General features: G+C 48.5%; 1 protein-coding gene across 5 annotated transcripts; it reads left to right on the top strand.

The window, feature by feature from the left end:
- Positions 1 to 2108: 2108 nt before the first annotated feature.
- C1s (complement C1s) lies at positions 2109 to 15025 on the top strand. 5 transcript variants are annotated; one of them, XM_055609428.1, is made up of 13 exons: positions 2109 to 2297; positions 2967 to 3005; positions 3168 to 3271; positions 3654 to 3861; positions 4129 to 4306; positions 7894 to 8019; positions 8896 to 9095; positions 9947 to 10100; positions 10873 to 10988; positions 11338 to 11416; positions 11898 to 12026; positions 12721 to 12795; positions 13616 to 15025. In XM_055609428.1, the coding sequence occupies exons 3-13, from the start codon at positions 3249 to 3251 to the stop codon at positions 14410 to 14412; spliced, it is 2085 nt and encodes a 694-aa protein (XP_055465403.1). In that variant the 5' UTR covers positions 2109 to 2297; positions 2967 to 3005; positions 3168 to 3248; the 3' UTR covers positions 14413 to 15025. The 5 variants fall into 5 exon arrangements, with proteins under 5 accessions (XP_055465403.1, XP_055465401.1, XP_055465400.1 ...); XM_055609426.1 differs by having other exon boundaries at positions 3165 to 3271; XM_055609425.1 differs by lacking the exon at positions 2967 to 3005.
- Positions 15026 to 17290: the final 2265 nt, after the last annotated feature.

The following is a 17290-nucleotide window of genomic DNA, read 5'->3' as shown; positions in this document are numbered from 1 at the left end:
TTCCTTCCTTCCTTCCTTCCTTCCTTCCTTCCTTCCTTCCTTCCTTCTTTCTTTCTCCTTCCTTCCTTCCTTCCTTCCTTCCTTCCTTCCTTCCTTCCTTCCTTCCTTCCTTCCTTCCTTCCTTCCTTCCTTCCTTTTGAGACAGGGTTTCTCTGTGTAACTCTGGCTGTCTTGGATTTACTTTGTAGACCAGGCTGGCCTAGAACTACCAGAGATCCACCTGCCTCTGTCTTCTGTGCTGGCATTACAGGTGTGTGCCATCAAGCCCAACTATGGTGGGCTTCCCTTATTTGTGCTCTGTTAGTTACAGGAAGTCCAGGTGAGGACGGGCTTCCAGTCTTTCTCTTATTTGCTTGTAAGCTGCCTGACACGAGTGATTGGGAACCAAATGGGTCCTCTGGAGAAGCAATGCACTCTCTTAATCACTGAGCCGTGCCCGGCCCATGGCTTATTTTACTTTCATTTCTCTGTGTGTGCACAAATGTGTGAGTACCACAGAAACATCAGCTCTCCCAGAGCTGGGGTTACAGGCAGTTCTGAGTCACAGCAGAGTGCCAGGGACTGAACTTTTCAGTTGTCTGCAAGAGCAGCAAGTGCTCTTAGCTGCTGGGCTGTCTTTGCAGTCCTATTCTTTTCTGAAAAGCTGATCTGAGTTTGTCTCTCACATCTATTCTTGTTTGTGAGATGGACTGTAGCCCTGGCTGGACTGACACTTCCTGTGCAGACCAGACTGGCTTGACCCGGCGACCCTCTTGCCTGTGCCTTGTAACTGTTGGGCTTACACCGTAGTCAGTTTCCTCTTCACTGCCCAGCTGATGCTCAGTGTTATTTGTCCTATGATAGAAGGAAGAAGGACCCCGCTTTGGGCGAAAACCGGTGACGCTAAACTTGAGCTGGCATTCTAGCTCTAGGTCTAGCTCTGGGTAACCACAGGTGAACCCTGCACACAGATAGCACACTTCATCCTTTCCACACCTTGCCACCCCTGAAAGACGTAGAGCTCAGTGTGTGCAAAAACAGTATTTCTTGATAGTGGGCTGTTAGCTCAGTTCCGAGTTGGGGGTGGGGGTGGGGTAGGCACTAATTACAGGTCCCGGTAGCCCTGTTGCCTTTGTAAAATGGTGCATCTGACCCAAGGATCATGGCTTAGTGACTATAGGTTGTGTCTCATTAGCAGTTAGACTTGCAATGAAATTTTTCTTTTCCTCCCCCTCCCTCCCTCCCTCCCTCCCTTCCTCCTTCCCTCCCTCCCTCCCTCCTTCCCTCCCTTCCTTTCTTTTTTGATCTCAGGTATCCCAGGCTGGCCTCCAACTGACTATGTGAGGAAACACTGCCCTTGAACTTCTGAGAGCTCCCTGCTTCACATCCTACGATGACAGCAGTGCATCAGATTGAACGAGAAACACATCTGTTATGTCGAACTAGCCGGCCTGATGCTTTCTATGTAGCCCAGGCTAGACTCAAATTCTCATCAATCCTTCTGCTGGCATTACAGACATTGGCCACTTTGCCCATCCTTGAGATGGGAATTTTTTTTGGGGGGGAGCGCGAGCTCATGAATTTGTCTCAAAGGCAGGATGAACTGCATTTTTTAAAAAACTAAAACAACAACAAAGAATTGCATTTTTACTGTCTGGGAGGACAACTTGCAGGACTTGTTTTTTTACTGTGACTGGAGTCCCAGGGACTGTAGAATTCAAGTCCTTAGGCTTGGAGGCAGGCATCTTTCTAAGATTAGCCATCTTGCCGCCCCCCCCCCCCCCCCCGCCTTGACAGTAACTTCCCCTACTTCTGATGCCTCTCCAACTTTGATTTGTGACTCACACAGATAGAGGGTTGGACTTTCTGAGTTGAATTTTCCCCCCTCCTGCCAACCCCTCCCCTCTTTTAAAACAAGTCACCTGACTTCCCCGAAAACTCTGAAACACACACCCTTTGGCTGAAAGTGAGGATTAGGCAATCTCAAAATTCCCCATTTCTCTCTTTTTCTCGGGATCCCTCAGCCCCGGGAGGCCAGCGCAGTTCTTGTTTGAAAAGCAGAGGGAGCTCTAGGATCGGGGCCGGGGCCGTGTTACCCTTTCCTGTGTCATGGTCTCCCAGCCCCCTCTGTTTGCAACAGGGACTTTCGGACATGCACACACACACTCGGGTAGGGAATCTTAGGAGCAGACAGAACAGGGAGATCGGGCCGGAGGTTCCTGCAGAGGCCGGATCCCCTCAGGAGCCCACAGGGTCTTCAGAGCATGACCAGTGGCGGGAGAGGAGGCTAAACCACTTGTTCCCATCCGCTCCTGAAGGTAACAACTTTAAAGAGCAAAGGTTTGATGGAGGAGCAGGGAAAGACAGGGAACTCTGCAGAGTAAGGTTTGAGCGAAGATGGTGGGCTGGAAGGAACTCAGCAAGGGCAGAATATAGACCCACTTTCTCATGTGCTGGACACCCCGACCCCGACACCAGCTCCATCTTTTCACACAGCAGTGTTCTCAGGGGTAAAGGCAATTCGTGAAAGACTTTTCTGGAAACTACAGGCAGATATCTTGCTTTTAAGCAAAGGAAAAAAAAAACAAAACATACCAAATCCAGAAAATTAAAATAAGACATTTCTTCTTGTCCTAACATTTTCAGTTAGCTGCCCCTTTCTTCCGTACTGATGTCCCTCTGCCCCAGCAAGGGCAGCTCTCTCCTTCTGATTAGCTTCTCCCAAGATCTCTTCCTGTCCCTCTTGAAGGAAACCCATCCCTTCATCAGTGGCCATTGGGGCACCAGCAGAAGCATCTTCAGTAAGCGTGTCAAAGAGGGCTGGCTTGAATGGTTGGGGATCTGACTGAGAGAGGATGGGAAATAGTCCTAGGTGGGCATTCAGGATGGACAGACCTGGGTAGAAATACAGAAGGACTGGCGCGAGGGGACAGGGGTGGGTGGAGGAGGACACAGAAGACAGGGAGAAACTCCTCGTTCATTTGCAGGAAAATTAGAAGATGGCTCCTGGCAGCAACGGGAGGAGGGTAAGACAGGGCTGGTCTAAGAAGTTAGTTGAAATCGCATGGGTGAGGGTGTGTGACTCCAGGCATAATGAATGTGGTGACAGTTACTGATAGGGACCTATCTGTACAGTATTCTTGGGAAGGTGACACTGATCCCTGGGTGGCCTCTCACTACCGAAGCAGGTGCCTGTATTTGTTGGATAAAGACAGCCAGGCCAGCTGCCCTTTACCTCCAAAGTCAAAGGTCCAGAGAGCCAGAGAGCCATGGGCAGATCGCCAGAGATGTGGTAAGTGAGCAGGTATCTACAGAAATGTGCATGAACTTCATCTCCACTCCCTTTCTCTCTTTCATAATTTTGAGACAGGGGCTCATGGTATAGCCCAGGCTGGCATGAAATGTACCCTTCCTCTGTCCCCAGAGTTCTGGCCTTACATATAGGCCTGTGCATGTGGCTTCTCATTTTCTCCAGAAAGAGCTCAGATCTGAAGCCTGCTTTAAAAAAAAAATTTTTTTTTAATATAGTTATTCCAGGTTTGGTCTATTTCATGGCGTATTGGCTGCCTTTTCCTTTCCCCTTTGGCCTCCTGCTGACAATGGTCAGAATTCTGCCTGAAGCCATGGGTACCTGGGTACCCCACCGCCTCTCTGTCATTGTCTTCCCCTTCCAGGTTGATCGTCTTGCTTTCCCTTTTGGCATCCCTTTCTGCTGAGCCTACCATGTATGGAGAGATCCTGTCCCCTAACTACCCTCAGGCGTACCCCAATGAGGTCAACAAAATTTGGGACATAGAAGTTCCAGAAGGGTTTGGCATCCACCTTTACTTCACCCATCTGGACATAGAGCTGTCAGAGAACTGTGCATATGACTCAGTGCAGGTACGTTCTGAGCACTCGAGAAAGAGAGCTGGAAGGGTAGAGAGTGGTGGAGGAATGAGAGGATTGACAGCAGCGCGCTGTCAAGTTACCCTATGGGCTGGGGGCGTGGCTCAGCGGTAGAGCATTTGCTGTGCATGCACAAGTCCCTGAGTCTGATCCCCAGCGCTGGGCACCTGGGGGTGGGGATGGGGGAGACAGACATGGCAATCGGGAATAGAGGTTCCATTCTCTTTCTCCATTCTCCTTTTGACTCTTCTCTTGTCTTAGATCATTGCAGGAGGCGTTGAGGAGGGGAGGCTCTGTGGCCGGAGGACAGGCAAGAGTCCCAACTCCCCCAATGTGGAAGAGTTCCGGATCCCATACAACAAACTCCAGGTGGTCTTCAGGTCGGACTTCTCCAACGAGGAACGGTTTACTGGCTTTGCTGCGTATTACGCTGCCATAGGTAAGACTATACTCTCTGCATATGACACACGGAGCCAGCTCAGGGGAGAGAGGCGGGAAAAGTACCTTCGATAGCTGAGGACTCCGTTCCCTCTTGCTCTGAGTCGTGGTGGTCTCACGGAGCGGCCCAGGCTGCCTGAGTCACAAACTCTCAACTCTCCTCACTTCAGCCTCTAGGTGTGTGTCACCCCTCCCCTCCCCCACCTCCCCCAGGGCTGCTTACATCTTTAACAAGGATTGACTTGCCCCGGGCCAGTCTCTGTATGGCCTTTGTGTGATTCGAAAACTTTATCGGGTGTTTAGTGGTGATAATAGCAGATAATGGACAGTAATCTGTTGAGCATCGCTGCGAAATGCGTCCTGTTGATACAGGCTTACTTACATTAACACAGTCTTCAGCTCAGTCCTACAAGGTAGGGATCTTTATCTCCCTGTAAAGATAAGGATCTGGTGTTGGTGCAGGCCTGTGATCCCATACACTTTGGAGGTTGAGGCAGAGGAATTGTGAATGCAAGCTTAGCATGAGCAGCTTGGTAAGTAAGATCTTGTCTCCCAATCAGAAGCAAAAAGAGGGCTGGTGAGACAGTTCAGTCTGTGACATGGTTGCTGTGCAAACCATCTGTTTGAGCCCAGGGTCCATGTAAAGGTAGAAGGAGTAAACCGCCTCTGACCTTCATGTGTGTGCTATGGCATGTCCCCATTGTGCACACACACACACATACATGTACAATGATAATAAATAATTAATACAATTTAGGCCAGGTGTGGGGGCACACGCCTTTAATTCCAGCACTTAGGAGGCAGAGGCAGGCAGGTCTTTGTGAGTTCAAGGCCAGCCTGGTCTGTTTGGTAAGTTTCAGGACAACTAGAGCTACGTAAATAGAGATCCTGTCTCAAAAAAAAAAAAAAAGGAAACAATAAAAAAAAAAAAAAAAAAAAGGGCTGGGAGTTTTGGTGCGGTGCACACACCTGTAATTCCAGTACTAACATGAGGATCAGGAATTCAAGGGTAGCCTGGGCTAGAAAAGAGTCTGTATTTAAAAAAAAAAATCAGAAAAAAAAGAGTTGGGGCTAAGCTTAGTGGTAGAGTGAGTGCTTCCTTAGTGTCTACAAGGCTTGCAGAAACCTCGGGACTTGAGAAAAAGTGGAAACTGAGAAGGAGAATAATTTGGCAGGAATTGTATAAGGGCGAATACATGGTACTTTAACACATCTGAGTCTTCGGATCCTAGGTCCTTCTGCATCTACCTCCAGGTTAAAGTGGAGTTAGAACTGCTCTTAAAGTTCAAATGTCATCCAGATTTTACAGAAAGGCCAACATCCTATAAGGGAGGTACTAACAGTACCCCACCACAGGACCTCACCGTCATGACAACCTTCAGTGTTGTCTCTGGTACACTGTCTGGGGGAAACTCTGTTTCCCTCAGACAGAGTTTCTCTATGTGTCCCAGACTGGCCTTGAACTCCCGACTCTCTTGCTTCAGTCTCCCGAGTACTGGAGCTACAGCAGGTGCCAGCTGGGCGGGATATTGTGTGTTTTGTATGCAAGAAAAGCCGGAGAGCTTCTCACAGTGCCAGCTCCCCTAGAGCTGTACAGCGGCAGGACACGGCTCTGGACCTTACTTCAGAAGAGTGATCTACAGTGAGACTGTTCTCGTGGTATTCGCAGATTTAAAAATATGGGGCAGCTGAGGGCATTTACTGTCCCTGGAGAGGACCAGGGTTCAGTTCCCGGCACCCACATGGCAGCTCACGACCGTGGGTAATTCCAATTCCAGAGCATCTAACACTCTCTTTTGACCTCAAAGGGCACCAGACTTGCATGTAGTATATCCATGCAATCATAGATGTTTAAAAATTAAAATGTTTTAATATGTATTTATTATTTTTAAATATTTACCTTTTTCCATGTGTCTAGGTGTTTTGCTTGCTTGTATGTATGCAGTGTCTTAAGAGTCTACAAGCAGGTATTGGATTCTGTGGACCTGGACTGGAATTATAGATGGTTGTGAGTTGCCTTGTAGGTGCTGGAAATAGAACCCAGGACCTCTGGGAGAGCAGCAAGAGCTCTTAACTACTTAGTCATATCTGCCCCTCTTAACTTCTTCTTCTTTTTTTTAATTTTATTATTTTATTTTTTTTAGTTACATTTTGTTAACTCTGTGTCCCCACTGTATCCTGCTCCCTCATTCCCTCCCCAACCCCACACTCCCTCCCTGATCTCCTCCCTGCTCCTTTCCAAGTCCACTGATAGGGAAGGACCTCCTCCCCTTTCATCTGACCCTGTTTTATCTCTTAACTTCTTTTTATTAACACGTGTTAGCTATACATAATAATGGATTTCATTATGACATTTTCATACTCACACACAATGTATTTGTCCAAGCTTGCCGTCATCTCCCTCCCTTGTGCCTGCCTACGGGCTGTCTTCTGTTTTTGTGTCTTTTTTCATGCTCTGATGAGTTCCATCAGGGTTGTGCAAGAACTTGTGGAGGGGTTATCTACAGGAAGGAGCCTGGGCACTGTACCAGCGGCTACACCAGTGAAGAAAATGCCTGTCCTTCCTCCAGCGATAAATTACTTGCCTACAGATCCTCAGGGACGGGTGGGGCCTCCTGAGTCACACCCCACTTCATGACAGGATTTTGACAGGCACAGTCCTGTGCAGGTTACAGCAGCTTCAGTGAGTTTAAGAGTGTAATGCCCTGTCGTGCCTGGAACAGCATTCCATAACACCTCCATCCCTTCCTCTGGCTCTCACATCCCTTCTTACATGGTCTCCCTCTTCCATTATGTCTGCCTTCCTTCCTTCCTTCCCTCCTTCTTTCCCTCCTTTCTTCCCTCCTTCCTCCCTTCCTTCCCCTATCTCTCACTCTTTTTCTCTTTGAGAAAGAGTTTTCCACTATAGCTCAGGCTGGCCTTGAACACATGTCAGTCCTTCTGCCACCCGAATACTGGAATTACATGCCTGAGCTACATGCCTAGTTTTGAGAGCATTTAAGCAACAAGTCTTTTCTGTTTTTCTTTATCCTTATAGATTTGAGCTTAACTGTTGTTACAAAGAATAAGAAATCCTAATCTTTTGATTTTACCAATATCAAAAGACTCTGGAGGCAGACATGGGGATGAAAAATTGCTAGCTCAGAGAGGCAGAGAAAGCTGACCTTCCTACTCAGCTCACCTCCTGAAGGAAAAAGCCCCAAACCAAAAGCTTTCTAGCTCTGAGATAGCCCAGGAAGAAAAGATCTGCCAGCTCATTTGACAGGCAGGAGGAGAAAGCAAAAAAGCCCTTTCTTCTCCATGCTGTCTTAAATACCCTCCAACTCAAAGTCCCTCCTCTGTGTTTAATCCCTGTCATCTGGTTACTTGTTCCACTTCTTGACCGATGGTTAACTTCATTAAATGCTGTGTACAGAAAGCTCTTGGATTAAAGGTGTGTGCTAGGGCTGAGCCACCCCAAATAAGCTACAGTTTTCACAGTTCACAATCTTGGGGTTCACAATGGGATCAAATTTCCTGCAACATTTAACATCATTTTTCCTTCTAGGTCTCTGTGCTTGACCTTGAGTTTTGCCTACTTTTTTGCAGACATAAACGAATGCACAGACTTTACAGATGTCCCTTGCAGCCACTTCTGCAATAACTTCATCGGTGGATACTTCTGCTCCTGTCCTCCAGAATATTTTCTCTATGATGACATGAGGAATTGTGGAGGTGAGCTTGGTATCAGGAGGTCTTTGTGTTCCCCAGGCTGCAGAATGGATCGAGGGCTCAGTCCAGCTTTCCGATTTTGATTAGGTTTTTCCTTCAAATGGCAACTGTTGTTAGCTATTCACGAACGGAGTGGGAGCCTCAGGAGGGGAGGGAGACAAGGTGTATTAGCTTTACATTGCTAGGACAGGTGCAGTAAACAGTTAAAAGGATGAAATGTTGGTTCACAGTTCTAGCAGTTTCAGTTGCTGGTCGGTTGGATCCATTGTTCTTGAGCCTGCAGTTGGGCAGAGCTATCGTGTCAGGGAGCCAGGTGTTAGAGCAAAGCTGCTCACCTCAGGGCAGCTGGGAAATAAAAAGGAAGGGGCAGGGGTGCCAATGTCCTTTCCAAGGCCATACCTCCAATGACCTGTATTCCATCTATTAGGCCCTGCCTTCTGAAGATTGCGTTATCTCCCAGTAATGGAATGACCAAGTGACCAGGCCCTTAGCATACGTAACTTTGGGAGATATTAATATCCCAATCACAACACAAGGCTTCAGGGCAAAGTCAGTTAATTGGAGAAGAGAGATAGATGACTGAGGAGAGACTGCCTGAGGCTGTTCACAACTATGGGAAGTTGTGAATGTTCTCTAGTTCACATATGGCCATAACAAGCAGGGTGACACCGCCTAGGCATGGGCTAGCTCTGCCCATAAGCACTGTGGGTAATGGCATCATGGAGGCTTCATTCAGGGAACAGATCTTGGCTAATCTGAATGGAGGACTCTGAGTTTTTGACCAAAGGCAGAAGAGGGCAAGCAAGGGCTTCTTGTTTGTCCCTATATCTGATTGCTCCTCTCTCTGTCTCTGTCTCTCTCTCTCTTTTTGTCCTATAGTCAATTGTAGTGGGAATGTTTTCACTTCCCTGATTGGGGAGATTTCAAGTCCCAATTATCCCAATCCGTACCCGGAGAACTCCAGGTGTGACTACCAGATTCTGCTGGAGGAGGGGTACCAAGTGGTGGTGACTGCACGGAGAGAAGACTTCGACGTGGAGCCAGCTGACTCAGAGGGGAACTGCCATGACAGTTTAATTGTGAGTAGTGGATGATGAATTTGGCTCCCACCCCAACTCGATTAGATTGCCGAGGCTTCTCTCACAGCCTCCTTCTCTGGTTCTGGACAAAACCCTACTGCATAGCCACTTCCTCTTCCGGGAGAGTATTTTCCCCTCCTCCATCCCCTCTTTCTCGCCTTCTCACTTCATTCTTAACCTACTCCTTCCTCAAGGCAACCCTCCTCCCATCCCAGCCTCTTCAGTGCTAGGGGTCCATGTGTTAGCTATGCTCCCGGTGAGAGAATATTCCTTCCCTCTTTTCATTTCTCTCTCTCTTTCTCTCCCTCCCTCCATGCCTTCCTTTCTTGCTTCCTGTGCTGGGAATTGAACCTTTGGCCCCATGCATTCGAGGCAAGTGCTCCACTCCTGAGCTACCCTTGCAGCCCTTTTCTGTTTTTCATTTAGGCACAGATTCTTATTAAATTGCCCTCACTGGCCTTAGCTTGTAATCCTCCTGTTTCAGTCTTACAAGTAGCTGTGATTACAGGCCCACACCATCCAGGCCAGCTTTTGAAATTAAGTTTATCTTTCTCCCTGCCCATCCTCTTGTTTGTTTGCTTCTTATTTTATATTCCACTAATTATTTTGTTGTTGTTTTGTTTTGCTTTTTTGAGATAGGGTTTCTCTGTGTAGCCTTGGCTGTCTTGGACTTGCTTTGTAGACCAGGCTGGCCTCAAACTCACAGAGTTTCTCTTGCCTCTGCCTCCCCGTGTGCTGGGATCACAGGTGTGCACCACCGAGCCCAGCTTATTTCTCTCATTTTCATACTCCCCATTTAATTCCTTCTTTTAGGTTTTTCTCCCTTCTGATCTTATATTGTTTCCTTTCAGTTTGCTACAAGAAATCAAGAATTTGGTCCCTATTGTGGCAAAGGATTCCCTGGGTCACTCATTATTAACACCCAGAGTAATACACTTGATATTGTCTTTCAAACTGACCTAACAGAGCAAAAAAAAGGCTGGAAGCTTCGTTACCATGGAGAGCGTGAGTAACCTAAAAGTGCCTCTTTGATTGGTGATACAAACTTCTATGGACATGTAAAATCAAGACAGATAGACTGTTGTCTGCTTAGTAATCTTGGAACTAGTTGCAGACAATGGGGAGGAGGAGTTAACTAGTGGCATCATTCATATCCTTTTATACGTCTGCCATGGTGAAATGTTAGAACTGAGGACAACGGAAGATTTTAGAGAGCATGAGAATGACACAGGGCACAGAGCCAGAGTGGGAAAGCATTTGCTGGGCAAGCTAGGCATAGCCGTGTATGTTTGTCACTCCTGGGTTTGGGAGTGGGTGGGCAGAAAAAGGGAACTCGCCGGGTCTTGGTGGTCAGCTAGCCTTGGCGACAGTGGCGTGCCCCAGCTGCAGTGGGATACCCTGCCTCAAGAGGGTAAGGCAGAGAGTGACAGAGCAGGCACCCGGTGTCCTCCGGCTTGTGTATTGGTATACCAGCTGCTCTCCCCATGCATAGAAAGTGTGAGAATGTCTGAGAATGCTATCACCCAGCCATAATTCCAGCACTTGAGAAGTAGAGGCAGGAGAATTACTGCAAGTGAGACCAGCTTGGGCTATATAGAAAGTTCTAGTCTAGCCTAGGGTACACAGAGAGAGTCTGTTTCAAAGACACACACACACACACACACACACACACAGAGAGAGAGAGAGAGAGAGAAGAAAGAAAAGGGTAGGAATTATGTAAAATAGCACACAGTTATACCAACTATTTAGTAAAAATCTCATTTCTGTCGTCTCCAAGCCATCCCTTGTCCAAAAGAAATCTCTGCCAACTCTGTTTGGGAGCCTGAAAAGGCAAAATACGTGTTTAAGGATGTGGTAAAGATAACCTGCGTGGACGGATTTGAAGTTGTGGAGGTAAATATGGTAGGACTGCCCGGGCGTCCCCTTAACCTCAGGCTCCAGGTCACAGACTGTCGCCGCCTGATCAAGACACCAACACCCCAACCGTAGCTGGGAGGACTCTGTCAGTCCCTCCTGTGGGGTTTCAGAGCTCCTGAGCCAGCTGCCTGCTCTGCCCTCAGTCTTCCTGGGAACGGGGAACTGGAAGGCTGTCTTCCAGCCTCGGCTCCCGGGTACTTTGGATGGATCTTCTACAGATGCTCTAAGCCTCTTTTGATGAGGACTTCTTATTGATCAATTACATTATTGGATTTGATCTGCTGTATGTTTTTATAAATTAATGTTGATGTCTATTTTTCTCCAGGGAAATGTTGGCTCAACATATTTCTATTCTACTTGTCAAAGCAACGGACAGTGGAGCAATTCCAGACTAGCATGTCAACGTAGGTGTCTCCTCAAAGTGGAACTCCTCCTTCCCCTCCCAAAGGGAACTGAATGATCAACACATCACAATTCAAATGCGTGGTTTCCTCTTAGGCTTGTGAGAGCATGACTTGTGTTTCTGAGGGAAAGTCTGTCATGAAGGATTGGCCAGCCCTCTTCTAGTCCTAGGCCAGTGAGACTAACATGTTTCTTCTAAAGAAATGGGCAATGGGATAGGTAGGCAATAGTTCTAAGGGGGTATATTCTGGGCTCACACAGGAGTCTCTGCCTACCAGAGAGCTAGGTTCCTCCTGGCCTCTTTCAAGGACCATCTGTCTGGGCAGGTCTCAGTGGGTTAGAGAGTGTGTCACAAAGAGTCTGGTGTTGGAGGATTCATCCTGGCGGCGATTCTGCACGTGGCTGAGGAAGGAGTGCGGATAGAAAGGGTCCCTAACTCTTCCTGATTGTCCACACTATCCATTTCGCTGCTTCCTCTCGTAGCCGTGGACTGTGGCGTTCCAGAACCCATTGCGAACGGTAAAGTGGAAGATCCAGAAAACACTCTGTTTGGTTCTGTGGTCCACTACACGTGCGAAGAGCCGCATTACTACATGGAACCTGAGGAAGGTGGTAGGTCTCCTCTGCGAGAGGGGAGGGAGGGGAGGAGCGTGAAGGAGAGGGAGACAGAGGGTGCTCACCGCTCTCTCTGGTTGGAGAGGGTTTATAGAGAAGTGAGAGGGAATGGACACTCTTGTCCTTTTGGCTTAGTCTAGGGACACAGTTGTCTCGTGGATGGGGCACATTCTCAGGGATCGCTTATGGGGACCATAGAGGCCAGCAGCTTAATGTCACAGCTGCAGCAGGAATTCCTTTACAACATCTGCTTCCTGTGGTTATCTGACTTCGGACCAGTTGTTTCATATAAAATCTAGAGGAGGGCAGGCATGGTGATGGAGGTTTGGAATCCCAGCACTTAAAAGGCAGGATGGAGGTTGTTCAGGAAAAGCTTGGACGGTCCTTCTCTTCTTCCTTCCCCTCCTTCTCCTTCTCCCCTCCCCAGCCCTGTCGACTTTTCTGAGGCGGAGTTTCACACAGCTCAGGTGGCCTTTCCTTTTCTATGTAGCAGAGGCTGGCCTGGATCCTCCCGCATCCAGCTTCTAAGTATTGGGATTTCGGACCGGCGCCATCATTCCTGGCTGCAGGTTCTTTTCTAGCCGATTTGATCTGGTTCCCTGTTGAACATCCAGGCTGCTGGAGCTTTGAATAAAAGGGGCGTGGAGGAGAGATGCGCTGAATGTGACCTGTGTTCCTTGTGTTACTCCAGGGGAGTATCGCTGCGCAGCCAATGGGAGCTGGGTGAATGACGAGCTGGGCACCGAGCTGCCGAAATGCGTGCCAGGTACGCTGGGCCGGGCTGTGGGTAGAAACCATAGCTGTACACACGGGGAGTGGGTATCACAAGAAATTAGTCCTCCCAGGGAAGGACTGAGTCCCGCCTCCCAGAGCTCAGCACAGTGAAGTGACAGTGACGGCGGGCTGTGGGATTCCTTCAGCCTCGCCAACTCAGGCTGACGTGGAGGGCAATTGAGAAATGTGCCAGCGCCAACAGTCAGTGCCTCATTAGTCATCAGGGAGATGAAGATCAAGCCGCATTAACAGAGCTGGGCCTGGTGGTGTACCCTCTAATCCCAGCACTCTGGATGCTGAGAAAGGGGGACTATGAGTTGTGAGGCTGACCTGGACTAAAGAGTGAGCCAACCACTCCCCCCATCCCCGAAAACACACACACTAGATAAGGACTTCATCTGAGTGTCAGTTGAAGGTAGGAAGCCTGCATCTATAATCTGAGTGAGGTTAAGAGTTTCTCATTATCGGCTTCTAGTCAGGTCTCTGGCCTCACGTGCTAAGTGTGGGCACGAGGTGTGTGCCTCAGAGCGGCTGTGAGGCAAGCTGTGTAAAATGCTAGCTCATCTGGATTTAGTCATTCCCATAAGCCTCCTCTTTAGTTAATCTCAACCATAAGTCTGCTTGGCATTGGCAAAGGGGATGCTTAGGTGAGGCTAGGAAAAGTCAGATAGGGAGGTAGTGGACCAAATACTATTGATTAAGGCATGCCAGGGAACTCTAGCACCCGCTGGGTAAAGCATTTGAGTGGCTGAGTTTTCTGGAGGCCAGCATCATTCCCTGCACCTCCCTGTCTTGTTCTTATCCTTTCCTAGTCTGTGGAGTACCCACCGAGACCTTTAAAATGCAGCAGAGGATATTCGGAGGCTACCATACCAAGATTGAAAGTTTTCCCTGGCAAGTCTTTTTTTACTACCCACGGGCTGGTGGAGCCCTTATTGACGAGTACTGGGTGCTGACGGCTGCTCACGTCGTGGATGGAATTGCTGAACCATCTATGTATGTTGGGTCCACGTTTTCGAGAATGGGACATTTGGAAAATGCCCAGAGGCTCACTGCCGAACGCGTGATTGTCCATCCAGGCTGGAAATCAGAGGATGACTCAAGCACGAGGACAAATTTCGACAATGACATCGCACTGGTGCAGCTGAAAGACCCCGTGAAAATGGGACCCACTGTCTCCCCCATCTGCCTGCCGGGCACCTCCCCAGCATACGAGCCCTCAGAGGGTCAACTGGGGCTGATCTCAGGGTGGGGCCGAACGGAGAAGAGATTCAATGTGGTCCAACTCAGAGGGGCAAAATTACCCATCACCTCTTTAGAAAAGTGCCAGCAGGTGAAAGTGGAGAACCCCAAAGCGAGGGCAGATGACTATGTTTTCACTGACAACATGATCTGTGCTGGAGAGAAGGGTGTTGACAGCTGTGATGGAGACAGCGGTGGGGCTTTTGCCTTGCCGGTCCCCAATGTAAAGGGCCCCAAATTCTATGTGGGCGGCCTGGTGTCCTGGGGGAAGAAGTGCGGGACCTATGGGATATACACAAAGGTGAGGAACTACCTGGACTGGATACTGAAAACCATGCAGGAGAACAGCGTCCCCAGACAGGACTAAGCTGTGCCCACCAACACCCCTCCGAGGCACAGCAAACTCCTCCTTCTCAGGTCCTTATGACAGGTCCCGTCATTTCGCAGTGACAGAGAGAAGAGGCAGAGGTGTGATTAACACTGAACTTGACAGTCGAGATACCTGCACGGAGGGAGGGTTGGCCGCAGACCCGGGTTGCTTAGTCAGTTTCGAACACCTGTCAGTTACTGCTACTGACGTGGTGGGGGCCCTTCTGTCTTGCATCATTTTATAGGGATATCTTAACTGTTCTCTCCCCACTTCCTTTTACCTGCTTGAAATTCCTTCATTTACTCACAATAAAGCATGTTTCTAATCCGGTTCCGGCTGACTGGGAGCCGCAGAAGGAGGGAGAGATGTGAGAGCATCTTGTCCTGGATTTTGGGCATCAACTGTTTGTTTGTAACCATCGTGCAAACAGGGACCGAAGCCTTTCTTCTTTCCAGCTGGGACGCCCTGAATGCCATGAGGTTAGAACGGGCTCTTTCAGTTTTCCTTTGCGAGTTGTCTCAACCTGCCTTCTAGAAATCAATTTTCTTATAATGCTCCTTTGTATCACACGCTGTAATGACTTAGTGTTAAAAAAAAAAATGAGATTGAACGTTGTCAGTCTGATTTTTTGGTAGTTTGGTCCGTTTGTCAGGTAGGTGGCAAATTGGACTGAACTCTGTGACAAGAAGTGACAGCAAAAGTTCAGAGAGAGAGAACTTCCCTGACTCTCTCTAGCGAAGAAAGCTGAAAGCAAAACAGTAAAACGAAACAAAATCTCCTCCCCAAGAACGCCCTGATGACAAAGGACCATAGAATGAAGATTTTCTGTGTGTAGCCTTCATTGGCTTAGGACTCACTCTGTGGCCTGGAGTTTATTCTTCCCTTGCCTCAGTCTCCCCAAGTGCTGGGATTATCGGTCTGGGCCAACATGCCCCATTCGTATGTATGCATATGCTTACTGGCTGCGCTGAGCATGGGCTCCAAAGGCCTCACTCGTGCTCAGCAGGGGCCCTCCCACTGAGAGATGAGACATACTCTAGCCCCGAAACACAGCATTTTTTGCTTGTTTGTTTTTAGTGATAAAGCAGCAGTTCTCAACACGCAGGTCACAGCCACTGGAAAACACAAATTTTCGTGGTTTTAGAAACCCCCAACCATAAATTTATTTATTTATTTTTGTTGCTGCTACATAACTGAGTGGTGTCTCAGTTCCTAAGGCCATCGGAAATACGTGTTTCCTAAGGGTTGAGAACCACTGTGATCGGGTCTTATATAGGCCAGGCTGGCCTCAAATGAGCTATGTACCGAAGAGTGACCTTGAACTCCTGATCTTCCTGCCTCCACTTTCTGAGTGATGGCGTCACAGGCGTGCACTCCCGTGCCAGGTTTATGCACTCCCAAGGACTGAACTCAAAGGCTTCATGACCGCTGGGCAAGCACTCCGACAACTGCCCTGTATCCCCGGCGGGAACACAGCATTTAAAAAGCCAAAAGCAGAGGACCTGTCCTGTTTCCATGAGGGTTAAGGATGGAGGCTAAGAGGCCAGGGCTGGAGAGGCACGCTTGACAAAACCTGAGTTCCAGATCGGTGGAAAGAACTGGCTACTCCAAGTTGTACTCTGACCCCTGCACACAGTGTGCCTTGGCAAGCGTGTGATCAATTTGACACATACAGCTTCATAAACACACATACATACAAACATATATACATGCACATATATGCATAAATACAGAACAAACGGAGGAATAAAGGAGTTGGGTGTGGTGATGTGTGCTTTATATTCCAGCACTTGGGGAGGCAGAGGGAGAGGCAGAAGCAAGAGGCAGGTAGGTCTCTGGGAGTTCGAGGCCAGCCTGAGCCACATAGCAAATGCCAGGCCAGCCAGAGCTACACAGTGAGACCCTGTCTCAAAATATAATAGAAACAACAAATTCTTCAAATGAGGGTCCCTGAGATGGCTCAGTAGGGGAAGGCACTGCTGCCCCTGACAACCTGGGTTTGTCCCATACAGTGGAAGGGGAGGACCAGTTCCCACAAACTGTCCTCCACCTTCCACATGTAAGCCCTGGTTTGCACATGCATGCAAGCAGACATGCATACATGCATGCACACACAGGATTTAAAATAATTTAAAATAATAATAGGGCTGAAGGTTTAGCTCAGCAATCTAGGGCTTGCCTGGCATGCACAAGGCTCTGAGCTTAACCCCCAGCACCACAAAAACCAGAAACCAAAAATCAAACAAAAAAAAAAGAATCTGGTTGGGGGGTGGGGCTCTGGCCCGTCCGCTGTGAGCTTTCAGAACAGTGTTTGCCAGATGAACAGGAGTGTGTTTGGAGTTTATCAAGAAAGGACTCTGATCTTGCACAGAGATAAATGGTTCAGTTCAAAAGTTCACCTAGACAGATGGGTAAACATCACCAGGTAATCAGAACAAGAAACCAGCCTGCCAAGCCCTGGGCCTGTTAGCCCCAGCTGCTCAGGAGGCTGAAACAGGAGGAGTTTGAGTGCAAGTCCAGGCAGACAGACTTACAGAGTGAACTCAAAGCCAGTTTGGGCTACAGAGTTAGAGTCTAGACCCTGTGTCATAAGTAAAACACACAAGACAACCAACCAACAACAACCCCTCTCCCCTCCCCTGGAGTAAGAGGGCTGGAGAGATGGCTCAGTGGCAGTTCAGTATCCAAGTGGGTTCCATTGTAATAGGAACAGGGACTGTCTCTGACATGAACTGATTGGCCTGCTCTTTAATTACCTTCCCCTCAGGGGGAAGCAGCATTACCAGGCCACAGAAGAAGACAATGCAGCCACTCCTGATGAGACCTAATTGACTAGGATCAGAAGGAAGGAAAAGAAGACCACCCCTATCAGTGA

This window comes from Psammomys obesus, unplaced genomic scaffold (genome assembly GCF_907164565.1).
Source record: "Psammomys obesus unplaced genomic scaffold, mPsaObe1.curated_primary_1811, whole genome shotgun sequence".
In the NCBI taxonomy this organism is placed as follows: Eukaryota; Metazoa; Chordata; class Mammalia; order Rodentia; family Muridae; genus Psammomys; species Psammomys obesus.
The sequence above is the reverse complement of the archived record's forward strand: the minus strand, read 5'-3'. Positions and strand labels throughout refer to the sequence as shown.